Source organism: Cryptomeria japonica, chromosome 2 (genome assembly GCF_030272615.1).
Source record: "Cryptomeria japonica chromosome 2, Sugi_1.0, whole genome shotgun sequence".
NCBI lineage: Eukaryota > Viridiplantae > Streptophyta > Pinopsida > Cupressales > Cupressaceae > Cryptomeria > Cryptomeria japonica.
Genome location: NC_081406.1, coordinates 472,998,868 through 473,015,285, shown reverse-complemented (window position 1 = coordinate 473,015,285; position 16,418 = coordinate 472,998,868). Strand labels below are relative to the sequence as shown.

General features: G+C 37.3%; 1 protein-coding gene across 1 annotated transcript in view; it reads right to left on the bottom strand.

Moving 5' to 3' along the window:
* Nucleotides 1-5,759: 5,759 nt before the first annotated feature.
* LOC131050901 (lycopene epsilon cyclase, chloroplastic) overlaps nucleotides 5,760-16,418 on the bottom strand; it is a 270,496-nt gene continuing 259,837 nt past the window's right edge. Inside the window, exon 12 of the mRNA XM_057985246.2 lies at nucleotides 5,760-6,034. Within this exon, the coding sequence (XP_057841229.1) occupies nucleotides 5,869-6,034 (166 nt within the window). The 3' untranslated portion in view covers nucleotides 5,760-5,868. The remainder of the gene's footprint in view (nucleotides 6,035-16,418) is intronic.

Here is a 16,418-nt window from a genome sequence, read left to right as displayed (position 1 = left end):
GTTGTATCTATGTCATTGAAGTTGTTGAGTCAATTTGGAATTTTTCAAAAAAAAAAATTGTTCTAGGTCTTCTTAGCTTGTTTCCTTAGGGGTTCTTTGGTGAGGCATTACAAATTCAAATAAAAGTTGACATTACAATAGAATGTCATAAATACAACACATCAATTTGAGAAATACTTCAAATATTGTTGTTGTGTAGCTAGGTCGGATCCCTTCTAGGGCCGACCTAGTGCACAAAATGCCAAGTGACCTGTTGGCCTTGGCATTTGAATATCTCAGTTGTATGAGTTCAATTTGGGGCAGGCCCTATTTGGGTAAACCACTTGTGATTAAGTTAATTGTAACTTGCAACTAAGGGAGACTCATATTTAACTTGTAATATATAGGTCCGACCCTATCCTTGGCGCCAAAAGTATATGGCAGACTTGAGGTCTATTAGGAAGTATTGATTCATATATATGCAAGGTCATGATTGCATCAATGACATGAATTCAAGAGCATGAAGGACATGTAGTGTGCTCAGGGGCGACGATAAGAGCTTATCGTCTATGGTTGGGAAGGCAACATATCTGATGTTTGCCTGTGGTTAATGAGCACTACCATAAAATCAACATGGTATCAGAGTGGGTTCCTTCTATAGAGCCTAACCGCTTGAAGGTAGATCCTATGCTTTTGTGAGGGATCTAAAAACAAAGTTTCATAGTTTGGATTATGTGTATGTCTGACACACTTTTTGTGGTTATTGGGGCGGTGTGCGCCCTGGGAGTACAAAATTGCTGTATGAAATTTTGACCCCAAGGCTTTCGCCAAGGTTGGAAACTATTTGGAAGATTTGGCTGTTGATAAGATTGTTAACAATGGCAAGGGCCTCGTTCCGTCGGAGCGTGCTGGGTGGGGATCGATGACGTGAAGGTCGACGTTATTCATATTTTGGAGTTGTTGAGCAAGGGCCTTGGCGGGCGGGTGGAACTAGCTAAGGCTTATTTTAATGGGTTGAGCGAGTCCGCGAGGAAGTACTTCAAGGGAAATGGAGTGATTGCCAGCATGGAGCATTGCAACAACTTTGTGTATCTGGGCACTGAGTAGATCACCCTCGGTCGTGTTGGATGAATCAGAGATTGCATTCAAGGAAGGAAGATTACTTGCACTTCTTCGCAGAGGAAGAATCAACATTCAAGGGAAGTTTGACATATCGTCACAAGTAACCTTGGATGAAGAGGCCAGAAGATTGATTTCAGCTTTAGAGGGAGCTTGACATTTCAGCTTCACAGAGAGCCTGACATTTCAGCTTCAGAGGGAGCTACGTCATCATGAAAATTTTGTTAATGAGTTCTTCTTTGTGAGGGAGAAGTTCGACGTGCAATCCCTTGTTAATGAGTTATTCTTTGTGAGGGAGAAGTTCGAGGTGCAATCCCTTGTTAATGAGTTCTCTGTGAGTGAGAAGTTCGAGGTGCAATCCCTTGTTAATGCATTCTTCTCTGGGAGAAGTTTGAGATAAAAGCTCTCGTTCCACCCTCTGGGAGTAGGTATGGTAGATCCACCCTCTGCGAGTAGGCATGGTGGAGATGCATTCTTCTCTGGGAGAAGTCTGAGGTTAGAGCCCTCATTCCACCCTCTGCGAGTAGGCATGGTGGAGATGCATTCTTTTCTCAGAGAAGTATGAGGTTAGAGCCCTCGTTCCACCCTCTGCGAGTAGGCATGGTGGTAATGCACCCTTCTCTGGGAGAAGATTGAGGTGAAAGCCCCCTTCCACCCTCTACGAGTAGGCATGGTGAGCCCACCCTCTGTGAGTAGGTATGGTGGGTATCATGGAAGAAATTCCATGGTGTGCTTGTCCACCCTCTGGGAGTAGCTATGGTGAATGTATTATTCATGGGAGTAGCCATGGTGGTAGTCACTATGTGACTTGGTTATTCATAAGGAATCCTCCGTAGCTAAGAGGGAGTGTTGTTGTGTAGCTAGGTCAGACGACCTAGGGCCGACCTAGTGCACAAAATGCCAAGTGACTTGTCGGCCTTGGCATTTGAATATCTCAATTGTATGAGTTCAATTTGGGGCAGACCCTATTTGGGCGAACCACTTGTGTGTAACTTGTGATTAAGTTAATTGTAACTTGCAACTAAGGGAGACTCATATGTAACTTGTAATATATAGGTCTGACCCTATCCTTGGCACCAAAAGTATATGTCTGACTTGAGGTCTATTAGGAAGTATTGATTCATATATAGGCAAGGTCATGATTGCATCAATTACATGAAGGGCATGTAGTGTGCTCGGGGGCGACGATAAGAGATTATCGTCTATGGTTGGGAAGGCAACAGATCTGATGTTTGCCTGTGGTTAACGAGCACTACCATAAAATCAACAAATATGATAGAGTTGAATAAATCTAAGATAGTGTGTGGGAGAATGCTACAAAACTATTGCTCACTTTTGACATGCCTAAATAGTCATGGACACCCAAAATGTCACCATATTATATGCCTTAAAACACCACACATTTTCTTAGAACAATTACACATCCTATGCACCAATCTTCAAAATGCTCCAAGTCACCAAAGATAGCAAGGGACAAGTTTAATAATTATTTCTCAACACTTTTTAGGGCTATTTATGGCTTGTTATGTTCATATACAACAAAGGAAATATCTAAAATTTCACTTTTTAGCATGCATAAACACCTAATTATTGTCTCCCTTCACCATGTTTTAACCCAACACTCATGTAAGACAAAAAAAAAAGAAAAGTTATATGATTGTCCCACAAGTTTGAGTGATTTTTTTATCTAATAATGGACTATTGTAGCCTCAATCAACAAGGGAACACTTAACATCAATCAACCACAAGGCTTAGTTCATCCCTCCATTACATAAATTGTCACCAAACTAACCCAACAACACCATTAAGCTTCCAAACCCAATTAGAGACTTATGAAATCAATATGATCAATCAACAACAAATTTAAACATTTTCCAACTTTATTTTTTGATGCCAAAAGAAGGTTTTGCAACAAAGGTATTGTTTGAGAACCTCAATTGTATGGCCAACAAAGAACACCTGGAACACCTCTGAAAAAACACCACAAATCTTTGTAAACACCAAAGAATGAACTAGAAACAAACCCAAAAATCAACAATCAAAATACCTTGAATATTCTTATTGTATTCAAACCTAAATTTTGAAAAAAATTGTGAAAACCAATGTGCTTTTTGTGTGAAAACACTGAATCAGCAGATCTTTCACCGCAATCGTGATATTTGATGAGAGTTTATGTCCTTAATCAATCTCAAAAGAACTTCTTTGTTTATTCCAATATCATCCTAGTATGTGTGCAACATCTTTCAATAATCCAAATAAAAGTATCAATTTTCATTTTATAACTTTTTGAGAACTATTTTAGCAAAAAAACATTTTATTACCACCTTTTCAGAACATTTTCAATTTATCAATGCATTTTTGAAAAATCACTTTCATGCCTTTTCACTGCTTTTCTTGAAAAAGTACTTTTTATTTTTTTAAAGCTATTTTTCTAATCAAAATTACATTTTAAAATTTAAAAAGCATTTCACGTGCAAAGGCCCTCCTTATATTTCCTAGGCCTCCACTTGAGGGACAATACATAAAACATTAATATTTAAACACTAAAGTGAATAATTAAATGTCACTTTATTACTTTGGTGCAGATATTAAATAATACCATTCATCTTGCAGAAAACTTGTCAAGACATCAAAAAAGGAAATCAATCGTGTCATACACAATTGATGTTGAAAGATGATGATTGGTGCTAAAACGAACACTAACTATAAATGAAATGTAATCCAAGGATTGTGGAGAAAAAACCTAGAAGAATGGTGATGAAATAAGCATTTATTATAAATAAAAGTTTTCTCCAAAGACCGAGGAGAACAAATCCAAAAAAGTCCTGAAGATTGGTGTCAAAACAAGTACTTATTATAAATAGCAATATTCTCCAAGATTGAAGAGAACAAACCCAAAAAAGCGTAGAAAAACTTGGAATGCTACAAAGAGTGTTGTCATTATCTAGAACACCAATTGAACTCCAACCATCACTGGATTGCAAGAAAAAGTTTGATAACCCAAAAAAGCCTAGAAAAACTTGGAATGCTACAAAGAGTGTTGTCATTATCTAGAACACCAATTGAACTCCAACCATCACTGGATTGCAAGAAAAAGTTTGATAACCCTCAAAACAAAGCCAATGCTCATAGCACAAGAATGCGTAAAAATGGGATCATTTCACCTTTGGTGGTCTCCCATCCTTGATATTCCTAATATTCTTGGAATTAAAACGTTGTGATTTTTTTTATAAAAATAGCCACATACAAGATCTTATCTCTTCTAGAGATTGGACCCCTTTGACTGCCCTATAACAAAAAAATTCAAACTAATACTTTCTTTTTATCATGATTGATGTCATGTTGCACAAGCTAGGATCCTAAAATGTTTTTCCTTTTTATCATGGAATAGGAGATTTCCATGATTGTTTGTGTATATTCCTCTCTTTTTTTAAACATGCCTGATACTAGAGGGTTTTATGGATGAATGCACACTCACCAACCCGTATGCCAATGAATTCTCTCAATTTTTGTGAGATAAATGTCAGAGCATTCCCTTTGAGGACTACAAAACCAATGGGTTTGATATGCTGGTCGTCAAAAACCAAGAGTAAGTATGGTTAGCCAGGAAATTCATCCCATAAATAGAATCTCCCGTAACCCTAACAGAACCTTAGAAAACAATTTTATAAGTAGGTGCAAGCAATATAAAACATACTAGCTATCTAAAGAGGTACATAGGGAAAGAGAAATTTGATGAACATCGTAGAATCACAATAATGGTGGCTTCTACTCCACAGTGAAAAATGACTCGTCCTTATTTCAGAGGCTACATGTTAAAGATAACCAAATGAAGCAAAATACTCTTAATTTTAAGTAAGCATTTTCTCTGCAGTAGAAGAAACAAGCGTAAGCAGGTATCTTTTGTAAATGTATTCATGCTCAATTTGAAAAATAATGACAATTGCTTTTACTATCAAATTGATTAGCTTATAGCATGGTTCCATGCAATTATTTACTGCTTACTTTTTTTAACTTCGGGTTATCCCATGCAGTTTTTAAATTCATAAAATGCATAATTTATAACTGAATTTTAAAATAGTTTAGGATTTGAAAGCTCACTTGAGGATAGAACCTGTGTCTGTCCAGCATACTGGATAAATTTTTACTGAAATAAATATTAATTTGTTATATCTAATACACAATAGTTCTGAATTCTAATTGATATTTACATTGTAAAAAATGCATTCACCATCCTTGATAGATGGTGCCAGAGATGGAAAGGAGGTTGAAGTTATGCAGTCACTGTTAACCACAGATTTGTCATATGACTGTACATTTTGTCTTTCCTCTCATTTTTACATTTGCCTCTAGATTTTACTTTCTATATGAAGCGCTTCGAAATTTAAATCACATATGATGTCTCAATTGGTAGAAACTATGCAATTGCTGACAGCCGTAAATATCAGCTGCAATTTGCATGTATCAAGATCCCATTGAAAACAATTTCCCACGCAATCTTATAATTTGCAAATATGGACGTGTGACTGGTAACAGTTTGCTATGCAGCTCTTTAATGTTGAAATTCAGTTTTCATCGTAGATATGATTTTCAAATTTGAAAGAACAAAATATGAAAACAAACACTGCAATCAAGTATCCAAAAGATTTAAGACGAGCTAATGAAGCTAATGAAAGATTATGAAATAATTGATAGTATTCCACCAAAAATGAATACAAAAGCCTATGAGAAGAGAAGGAATATTTAATACAATGGGCAGTCCTGTCAGTGTTAAATGCCAACATATGTCCGTATCAGTTTTGCTCCACTTGGATCTGACATCAAATGTTTTACCAAACAATAACGCATGTAATTTGGAGCCATGATGAACATTACCAAGGCAAACCAAATAAGATCGATTGAAGAAAGCCTTGCCCCGAGGAATCCTTTCCACATCCTGTCCATTAATTTCCACATGTTAATAAAAATTATATTCAACTCAAATTGCAACTCTTTTACTTAAAGTTTATCAAAAGAGTGTGATATTGCATCGTAGAGGTTTGATTATACTTAGTTTCAGTAATAAAAAAAGAGACACTGAAATAATTTCTTGGATGGTTGCTTAGCCTTAGTTTGTATTTATTCGTTGCAACATTTGGTTTAGGATCGTTTGGCCTTGTCATGTTTGAGTCTCAGTCAAGGTACGTTTCTTGAGCATCCTAAAGCTTGCATATTGTTGTGTGTTCATTCATATTGCATTATAAGATTTGTAACACTTTTTTTTTATGCATGTTAGAACTGTTTTCAATATCTAAGAACTGTTAATGCATGGTAGCTACGGTAAGATAAATGATTGAATGAGAGATAAATGAAGTCTCTCATTCAATCATTTATCCTATCGATTAAACTATTAAGAAAACTTCAAGCTATTTTATTTGATAATCATTCCTCATTTATATCAATATCGATAGTCATATTATAGCATGGCAAATTGGTGATCAACGATAGTTATCAGGTTAACCATCTATCCCGATCTATATTGGATGTGTTCCCAGCAAATAAAATAAGATTATCGAGTTGCTATCGGGTGGCATAGTATGCACCGTTTAATGTATACAACCTTTAGTTAGTGATCGGTGTCGGTTAACATAGACACCGATTACTATCGGTTAATATGCCACACCAAACACCATCGTTAAATACCGATTGGCATATACATTATGTTACGTGAACCCCGATTAATATCGGGCGGGTAAATAATTAAAACACCGGTTGATAACATATGCCAAGGGGTGCGATCATGTAGTGTCTTGATCAGTCATGTCCATAAGACATGACCGGTCAAGGCACTGCTTGATCCTCCCCTCTCATATATATATATATATCATTTTGTATTTGTGAAGAGGATATTGAAATCGATAAATACTCCTCTTACCTACCAAACAAAGAAGATAGTAAGAATTATAATAGAGACAGATAATACATAGATAGAAAGAATAAAATTAGAATACATCTTGCATATTGAATTGTAAATTGAACAACATTTACATGGTATTAGAGCTATAGTTAAATCGAACCTGAGGCTGTTCAATTTTATGTAAAATTCAAATCAAGCATATATTCAACATCACAATCCTATCAATGGCTAGCGCTATCAGATTTGAAGACAAACTCGTAGGAGGTGATGACTTCTCTGCATGAAAATTCAGAATTCAAATGATTCTAAAAGAAAATAAAGTTGAATCATTTGTAAAGACTGAAACTGAAGAACCTGAGACTGAACCTGACAAAGCAATTTGGAGAGAAGGAAATGATAAGGCTATCAAAATCATAGTTGATGGGGTAAGGAACAACATTATGCCCATTATAAGAAAACATGAAACAACCTTCAACATGTTCAAAGCACTTGAAGACGCTTTTGAGATATCTAATGCCAGTAGAACCTTGGCTCTAAAAAGAGAAATAAATCACATAGCCATGATAAAAGGAGAACCAGTCAATGCCTACTTCATGCGAATATCTACCCTAAGGGATGAACTGGCAACCCTTGGATATGAGATCCAAAACAAAGAATTAACCCTCATTGCTCTAAATGGGTTGCCTAGCATCCGGGAAACATTCGTCCAAGGCATCAGTGCAAGGGATAACTTCCCAAAATTCGATAGGCTAAAGGCTGACTGTCTCCAAGAGGAATCAAGGCAAAATAAGAAAGGGACCAAACAAAAGAATATAGATGAAGATCTTCAAGTTCTAAATACGAACTCAAACAAGAAAGGCAAGCAGAAGCAATTCAGGAAGAGAAAAGGTCGTCATGGCAAGAACTCCTTCAAGAAGAACCTCTCTCAAATTCAGTGTTACAAATGTGACAAATTTGAGCACTATGTTGCCAAATGTCCAGAAAGAGCTAAACAAGCCACATTTGCCAAAACAGGAAAATACAAAAGGGAAGAGGACTCCAAGAAGTATGTACTCTATTCAACACTCACAAATCAAGCATCAAACAAAGTGAACTCCTGGGTGATCGACAGTGGCTCATCCAGACACATCACAGGAATCAGAGAAGTACTAGACACCATGAAAGAGGAGAATGATGAGGAAGTAACTATCGGAGATGATTCTACACACCCTGTCAAAGGAGTTGGAACCTGCACCATCAAACTAAAATTGGGTGTATCATTACAACTTAGAGGAGTGTCATATGTTCCAAGCATCAAGAGAAATCTAGTCTCAATATCAGCACTGGAGGACAATGGATACAGAGTAACCTTCATGGACAACAAAGTATTGGCTTGGCCAAAGAACTCATCCATCAAGAAAGCTAAAACAATTGGTCAAAGACAAGGCTATTTGTATGAGTTATGTACAAAGCCCAACTTAACCCTAATTCATGAGACTACAGATGCCAATGAAATCTAACATAGAAGAGTAGGCCACCTAAATTTTAGAGCTTTATCATCAATGGGAGATCTTGTCACAAGTCTACCTAAGTTAAAGCAATATCATTCAGGGGCATGCACAGGATGTGCCCTTGGTAAAAATACTAAGGGTGCTTTTCAGAATAGTACTAGGAAAAAAAGTAAAATTTTAGAGTTAGTTCATTCTGATGTATGTGGGACCTATGTCAGTACCTTCATTGGGGGGATTTTTGTATTATGTAATATTTGTTGATGACTACTCTAGGAAAACTTGAATCTACTTTTTGAAATGCAAAGAATCAGAAGAGATCCTTAATAGGTTTAAAGAATTCAAATCACTAACAGAAAACTACAAAGGAAATAAAATTAAAACCCTAAGAACTGATAATGAGGGGGAAAACACATCAGAATTATTTAAAGAGTTTTGTAAAAATTCAAGGATTAAGAGGGAGCTAACAATACCTTATAACCCTCAACAAAATGGGATAGCTGAAAGGAATAATAGGACAATCGTTGAAGCTGTCAAAGCTATGATTCTTGATCAGAATCTAAATATCAATCTTTGGGCAGAAGCAACTAGCACTGTTGTATATATTCAAAACAGATGTCCTCACTTTCATCTTGAAGATAAGACCCTTGAGGAGGTCTTTACTAAATCAAAACCTGCTATTAGCCACCTTAGGATATTTGGATGCCTTGTCTATATTCATGTACCTAAGGAGAAAAGATTAAAATTAGAGCCTTCTGAAAATAGGGGAATTTTTGTAGGATATAGTGAAACCTCCAAAGCTTACAGGATCTATATACCTAGACAAAAGAATATTAAACTAAGCAGGGATGTGATCTTTGAAGAAGACCTAGCTTTCAAAAGAGCCCAAAGCTCTCTAGACCCTGAAGTCTATATCCCCACCCCTAGCATAGATAGAGATCCTACTCCTGAGCTTCAGAGGGAAAATCCTGAGGAAACTATAAGTGAAACTCAAAGTCCACCTAGAGAAAACCTCAAGAAAAGACCACTATGGGCCACCAAAACTGTAGTAGAAGCTCAGAAGTTTGTTGCTCCTCCAGGAACCTTCAAGGAAAGCAAAAGGCCTAACAAATTCACTAGCTATGTTGCCCTTATGAATGATCTCTCTAAAACCAAACCAAACAATGTATCAGATGCACTTGAACATCAAGTATGGAAAGATGCCATGTCTGAAGAGTATCAGTCCATTATGAAAAATGATGTTTGGGAGATTGTTCCTAGGCCAACTAAAAAATCAGTTGTTTCATCTAAATGGTTGTTCAAGACCAAACATGCTGCAGATGGCAGTATTGAAAAACACAAGGCCAGATTTGTAGCTAGAGGGTTCTCACAAAGGGAAGGAATAGATTATGAAGAAACTTTTGCACCTGTTGCCAGGTATACATCAGTAAGAGCTGTATTAGCCATTGTAGCAACAAAGGGGTGGAAGGTACACCGGATGGATATTAAGACAGCATTTCTAAATGGTGAGATCTCAGAAGAAGTCTACCTAGAGCAACCTGAAGGGTTTGAAGTTTATAATGCAGAGTCTCATGTGTGTAGACTCAAGAAAGCTCTCTATGGGCTTAAAGAGGCTCCCAGGGCCTCGTATGAAAGAATTGACACCTATCTCTCAGGACTAGGCTTCTCTAAAAATGATGCAGATCCTAATCTCTATTACAAAATAAATAAAGGTGATATGCTAATGTTAATTTTATATGTTGATGACTTATTAATCACAGGAAATGATCATCTTATAGATCAATGCAAGTAATTGTGAAAGCAAATGAATGGTATTAATAGGCTTGCCATCGGGTTTTGAAGACCCGACTGCAAATAAGCATGTAGTAAGGTGAATGTAAGCTTGTAATCAGGTCTGTTGGTGTACGTTTTATCATTTACCGAACATTAGAATAAAATATCCAAGGATACCCTATCCTCTCTTGAACAAAATCACTACTTGTGCCAAGATTGCGAGAAAGACCACAAGGCGACTCCAAGGTTTATATGTGTGAACGGGTGACTTTGTGTTGGATAGCTACCTTGGTTATGTATGCTGATATACAAGGGGGACTTACGCTTGGCCTGTTCAATTCACAATGAAGATCTATCATTTGGGTTTGGATTATGGACCTCAAGAAAACTGAAAAGGAGATAAGGGTTTAGAAATTCTAACCTATTTCTAAGAATTCAAGAGACGGTAAAGATTGGGTGAAACTAATAACAACACTTTGTTTCACCACACTTAGGACAACTACGCAAAGCATGTGCAATCTTCTAAGGTTGTGCTCAAGATTTTCACACTTATGAATAATACCAACAATTGAACAATATTACTCAAAGTAGAAGTTAAGCATCCACATTAAAAGCTCAGACTAACTTTACACATTGAATGAAATCATCCATCCAACAAAAGTATGAGCAAAAGTTTCACCAATCTAAACTATCAAATCCTTCATTCATCTAACAACTTGGAATAAAATCTAAACTATGATGAGGGATAAGAACCATGCCAACTCCAAAATAAGAGAGGTAATCACCATCAATTTGAACAATTATTACTTATTACTTTGGCAGTTGTAAGCAACAATTACTTATCTCAACATGTTTTGCAACATGGTCCCATGATTTACAAATGAGGGGGTGAGCTCAATTTATAGGCTCCCCAATTACAATTCAATGGCCAGGATTGATTTCAAATCAATGGTCGAGATTACAAAAATAAAACCCTAATTAGGGTTTGTTACAACTAACTACCCTTTGACCAATGAGAAAATTACACTTGAGGACACTTGTCCTTGCTAAATATAAACCAATAATAAAATAGAAGGTTGTTACATTGTGAAGTGTGCCTTCTAGAAGCTTTTGGATAAGTCAGGTTCATTGAACTTGGACACGTTGACTTGAAACATTCTAATTCTCCAATTTGTGCTGAAAAATTGCCTAAGTGTGGAAATTTGTTTGGAATACTCTTCTTGTTGCTATCTGATCTTGATTGTGAGCCTGTCTTCAGGAGATGAAATCCTTCAAGAAATCCGGAATTTCTTTTTCATATTTTTGCCAGGTCTGTGCCCTGATTTTGGAGAAGAACTTCCCTGTGCCTTCGCCACAATGAAGGAAATTGGAAATTTTCTGTGAAGTGTTTCCCATACTCAGCCAAATTTTGGCTAGTCAATTTTATCTTGTGATACCTTCATGTGGATCCTTCAACACCTAGCCAAGATTTTGGCCATCTCTATGCTTGAATGAACTTTGTTTGTGGTTTTGCCCTCAATTCTGAATCTGAAAATAGAACAAACTCCACCTTTAGACAAGAATTTTATTCATCTCCTCTTTATTTTCCTCTTTGTTCTTCTTCTTTCTTCCTATTTCCTCTCCAACACTTGGTCAAAATTTGATTCTTTTGGTTGTGTAAAATTCCATACAGCCATTTTTCATGCGTCAAACTTTTATTTTCCAACCCGTTCGTTTGTTTGACGCTTGATTTCATGTGCAACTTTGTCAAAAAAAAATTTCCCTTTAGCCATTTTCTCTCTTCGGCATGGCAAGTTGATCTTCAAATCTTGGGCGAATTTTCACGTTTGACTTAGGCATCTCCACATTCCATTTATGCCTAGGTTGAATTTGGAATATTAATGTTTTTGCCAGCTTTAAAATTTTGTCCAATTTACTTTGCCATCTTTTAGTTTCTTCTTAAGGCGTATTTTTCATTAAGCTTTGAACATCTAAACCTTGCCTAGGTAAACTTGATACAAGTCTAGACCATGTCTTGCTTTAGCGTGCTTGATCAAACTTCCAAGTTGTTTGGATAATGGTTTACTTTTATCCTTTGCATGTGATTTACTTGCCAAAACCTTTTGCTTTTCTACCTTAGGTGGAGTTTGCATTGTCTTTGCCATTTTGTCTAGGTGGACTTGAAGTATAGCTTCCTTTATTCCAACCATGCCTTGCTTTCTTCATGGCAGACTTTGATAGTCTCATGCCAATGTCTTCTTTGCTTTTGGCGGACTTGGGAGTTAACATGCTTGCCAACTTTATTTACCTTTTCATGTTTTGCTTTTATTCCTCTTCTTGTGGTGAACTTGGAGTCTTCTAAGACAAGGCAAAGTTCAAGGTTCTCTTACCATGCTTTTATGCTTTCATACTTGGCTCAGTGGAGTTCACACAAATCTAGACATCTTTCTTTATGCCTTGGTGGAATTTGAGGGTCTCATGACATGGGCGGACTTGGAAGAAGTCTTGCCAACTTTGCCTTGATCATGCTTTTGAGAATGTCTAGACAGTCCTAGGTGGACTTCAAACTTTGTTGGACATCCCCTTCAAGGGCAGAATTTGAAGACATCCTGCCATTTCTTATACATGCCTAGCGGACTTTGGAGAAGTTTGGACATTCATGATAGGGGCGGACTTTGAAGACCATTAGACAAGTTCCTCTTGGCGGACTTTGGACATGCTTGGACATCTTGTATTTCATGTCTTAGGCGAACCTTGGAGACACTTTGCCAACTTAATCTCATCATGTGTATAGGGCGGACTTTGAAGTGCATCAGCCAATTTATGTTTGCTTGACTTTAACCAAAGGTAGGAGTTTGATTAACTCTCGCCATGAGTTCCTTAACTGAAGGTAGGAGTTTATCGTGTGTCTGCCAACTTGTTTATGCATGGGTAAACTTGAAGAGAGCTTGGACATCCAAGTTGAAGTGCCATCTTCCATGCTTCTAGACAAGGCGGACTTCAACCTTTGTCTGCCATTCTTCCCTTGGGCGAATTTTATCTGGACAGCCATGTCTTCACACTTATCCAAACTGTCATGTCCATCTCTGACTTGCCATGTTCATACCTGGATCATCTGGAACAAAAAACCTAATTAGGTTTTAACCTTGCTTTTTGCACTTAAAGACATAATTTTTCAATTCTGAGGACATGGGTACTGATCATATGGCTTGAGTGATCTTTTGGAACAAAATCCCAATTAGGGTTTCTAGCTTACTTTATACATTTAGAGACCAAATTTTTCAAATCTGAAGACATGGGTAGTAATGATATGGGCGGAGGATCAAAACCCTAATTCCAGAAAAAAGAAAAAAAACATAGCCCTGCTTTTTGTACTTAAAAGCAAATTTTTTTGAATTCGACAACATGGGCCTTGACCAAATGACACGAGGAACAAAACCAAGGTTCTACTTTCAAAAATGCAGAAAAAAGGAAAAAGCGAAAAAAGCAAAAAGCAAGCCAAAACGCTGCTTCCCGAAATGTGCCCAAAGTGCCAAAAATCAAACTTTCTATGTTTAGAAAAAAGCAAAAAAGTAGAAATTCCTAAAAATAGAAAGTTGTCAGAAATGACTCAAAGTAATTGCAATCCTCATCCTTCAGACCTTCCAAGCACTTTGACAATGTTCAAACATGATTTTGAGCATGTTTTCTCCATTTGGCTCAGGATGATTTCTCAAAAACTCTAACTCCTCACTGTAAAAAGACTGCAAACACAAATTACTCTACCGCAATATTTCAATGGGAGGACTGAATTACAAAACTACTCAACTCAACTGCTCATGCAGTGGGAGGATCATTACAACCAATATCACTCAACCACTTATGCAGTGGGAGGACTGAATTACAAATTATCAGATATAGGCGGCAAGCCAGCCTCTTCCACTTTTCAGCGGGATATGAAGATTACAATCCAGAACGGTTAGTAGTACTACTACTTAACCTTACAATAGAGAGGAAAGTGAGAGTAGAAGTATATTGTTGAACACAAGAGATAATTATCATCAAACTAATTCAACACAAAAACAACAGGCTAGAAATGCATAACAAGCAACCCATAAACTCACTAAATTGCTCATTTATCACTCAAATCTCCTCCAATTCACTCCAAATCACTCCCAAACCAACACTAGACAAGAAGCAACTAAAAACCAACCAAAGTAGAGCTACCAAACACTTCAAAACACCCTGCATGGATCCCAATGCACTCACCAAAATCCATGCCTAGCTAGGATATTTCGATTTGCAATATAAAATCCAAAACTCAGAATATGGTGTTGCAAACTTACAAGATATATCGCCAACAACAAAAAGAAGGTTTGAGCCAGTACCCAGAATGATCAATCACTCAGGCAGGGAGGTATGATCGAAATATTGCTTCAGCCACAGGGAAACCAACAACTCTAGAAATCACACCACACTTCGAAAATACTGAAATATGCACTGAAAATGTCACAGAATACACCACACAGCTAGGTACTATATCTCAAGTACGAAACTGGTAACACTAGGGAGCTGCACTCTGAAGCTTCAAAGTTCATACGCCAATCCGGCAACATAACGATGCAATTTTTCAAGATGCAAAAATGAGAGCCCAAGGCTCATATTTATAACTCCAAGCTCCCCCAAATTCAAATGCAAATGGTGCCCAAACTCAACTCAAACTCCATTCATTTCATTTCAAGTCTCCTCCCAACATGGCGCCCACTTCCCTTCTTCCTAGGCAAAATTCGAACTTTGCCTTTGGTGACGTTTTTTGCAATATAAAAATTATAAAACAAGAGATGTTTTATCCTTCCAAATTGCCACCAAATAATACGCCATTTGACTTAGGAAAATAACACATTGATATCAGATAATTATTTTTCCCTAAGTCATCCTCAATACATTTAATCAGTAAATACAAATATTTAAATCATAGTTGAAAAACTCGAACTTGCCACGGACTCGGCAAAGCAAAAATTTGGACTCGGACTCGGACTCGTGAAAGACTCGGCAAAAAAAAAACCGTAGTTTTACAAAAAAACATAAAGAAATTAATGCATTTAGAGAACATAAGAGCCATAATTGAAACATTACACATGTTATATGATCAACAAACGTGCAATATTTGAAATTTCATCATTCATACTCATAGTTTCAAACTTTCAACTCTAAAATGTATAATACCAAGATTTCTTCAATGCTAATTATGTTGTTATATCAATATGGAGCCTAATTAGACTTGGAGGTTAAATTTTCCCTACTTCCATAAGCATAGTTTCCCCCTAAATTTTTTAACGGGGGTTTGGGGGCAGCGCCCCTTGCATGCTCCCTGTCGCGATACAGGGTGGGGTCGAGGGGCAGCACCCCGCAAGGCCAAAAATACTTTTATTATTTTATAAAGGCGTTGGGTCTTATTTTTCTATTGGCCCACGTCCAATTAGGGTTACCCCTTAACCCCCAAAAAAATCAAAAAGGGGGGAGTTACGCCAAATGAAGGTCAAAAAAACAAAAAAAAAACTCATTTTTAAAGCTTGCCTGATGGTTTTTCTGGGTCGCACGAGTCCATCTGAAAGACTCGCAAGTCCATGCAAAAGACTCGCGCGAGTCCTTGCAAAAGACTCGCGAGTCTTTCAAATAGACTCGCCTCGCAAGTCCTTGGCGAGTCAACTCGTGGCTCCCACGGACTCGCGAGTCGAGTCCACGAGTTTTTAAACTATGATTTAAATGTTAAACCTTAGACAAAGAAATAATATTTAATTAAGTCACTTATGACTCCCATACTGACCATCAACAAAACCAGGATAAAGCGGAGTAAAGAAGACCATAGAACTGTTGTAGGTTGAGGACCCTGTCCACTGCCAAAAATAGAAATGCTTCGAACTACCACTTACTAAAAATAGCAAGTCAAGAATTACTCCTCCGAAAAGCATGATCTTCGCACCCAAGGACAGAGCATGGAAAGCTCAATAAGACAACATCATCCAAACGACCAACCCCTAACTTACTAAAAATAGTAAGTTCTCGCTTCACCAATGTTTGAAACCCTAATTCTCCATTCCACATAGCCTACGGGTCTCTGGAATAGGCCAATGGACCACTGATAGCACATCATTGAGAAGGGGACATTACAGTCCGCCCTCCCCAAAATTGCTTGTCCTCAAGCA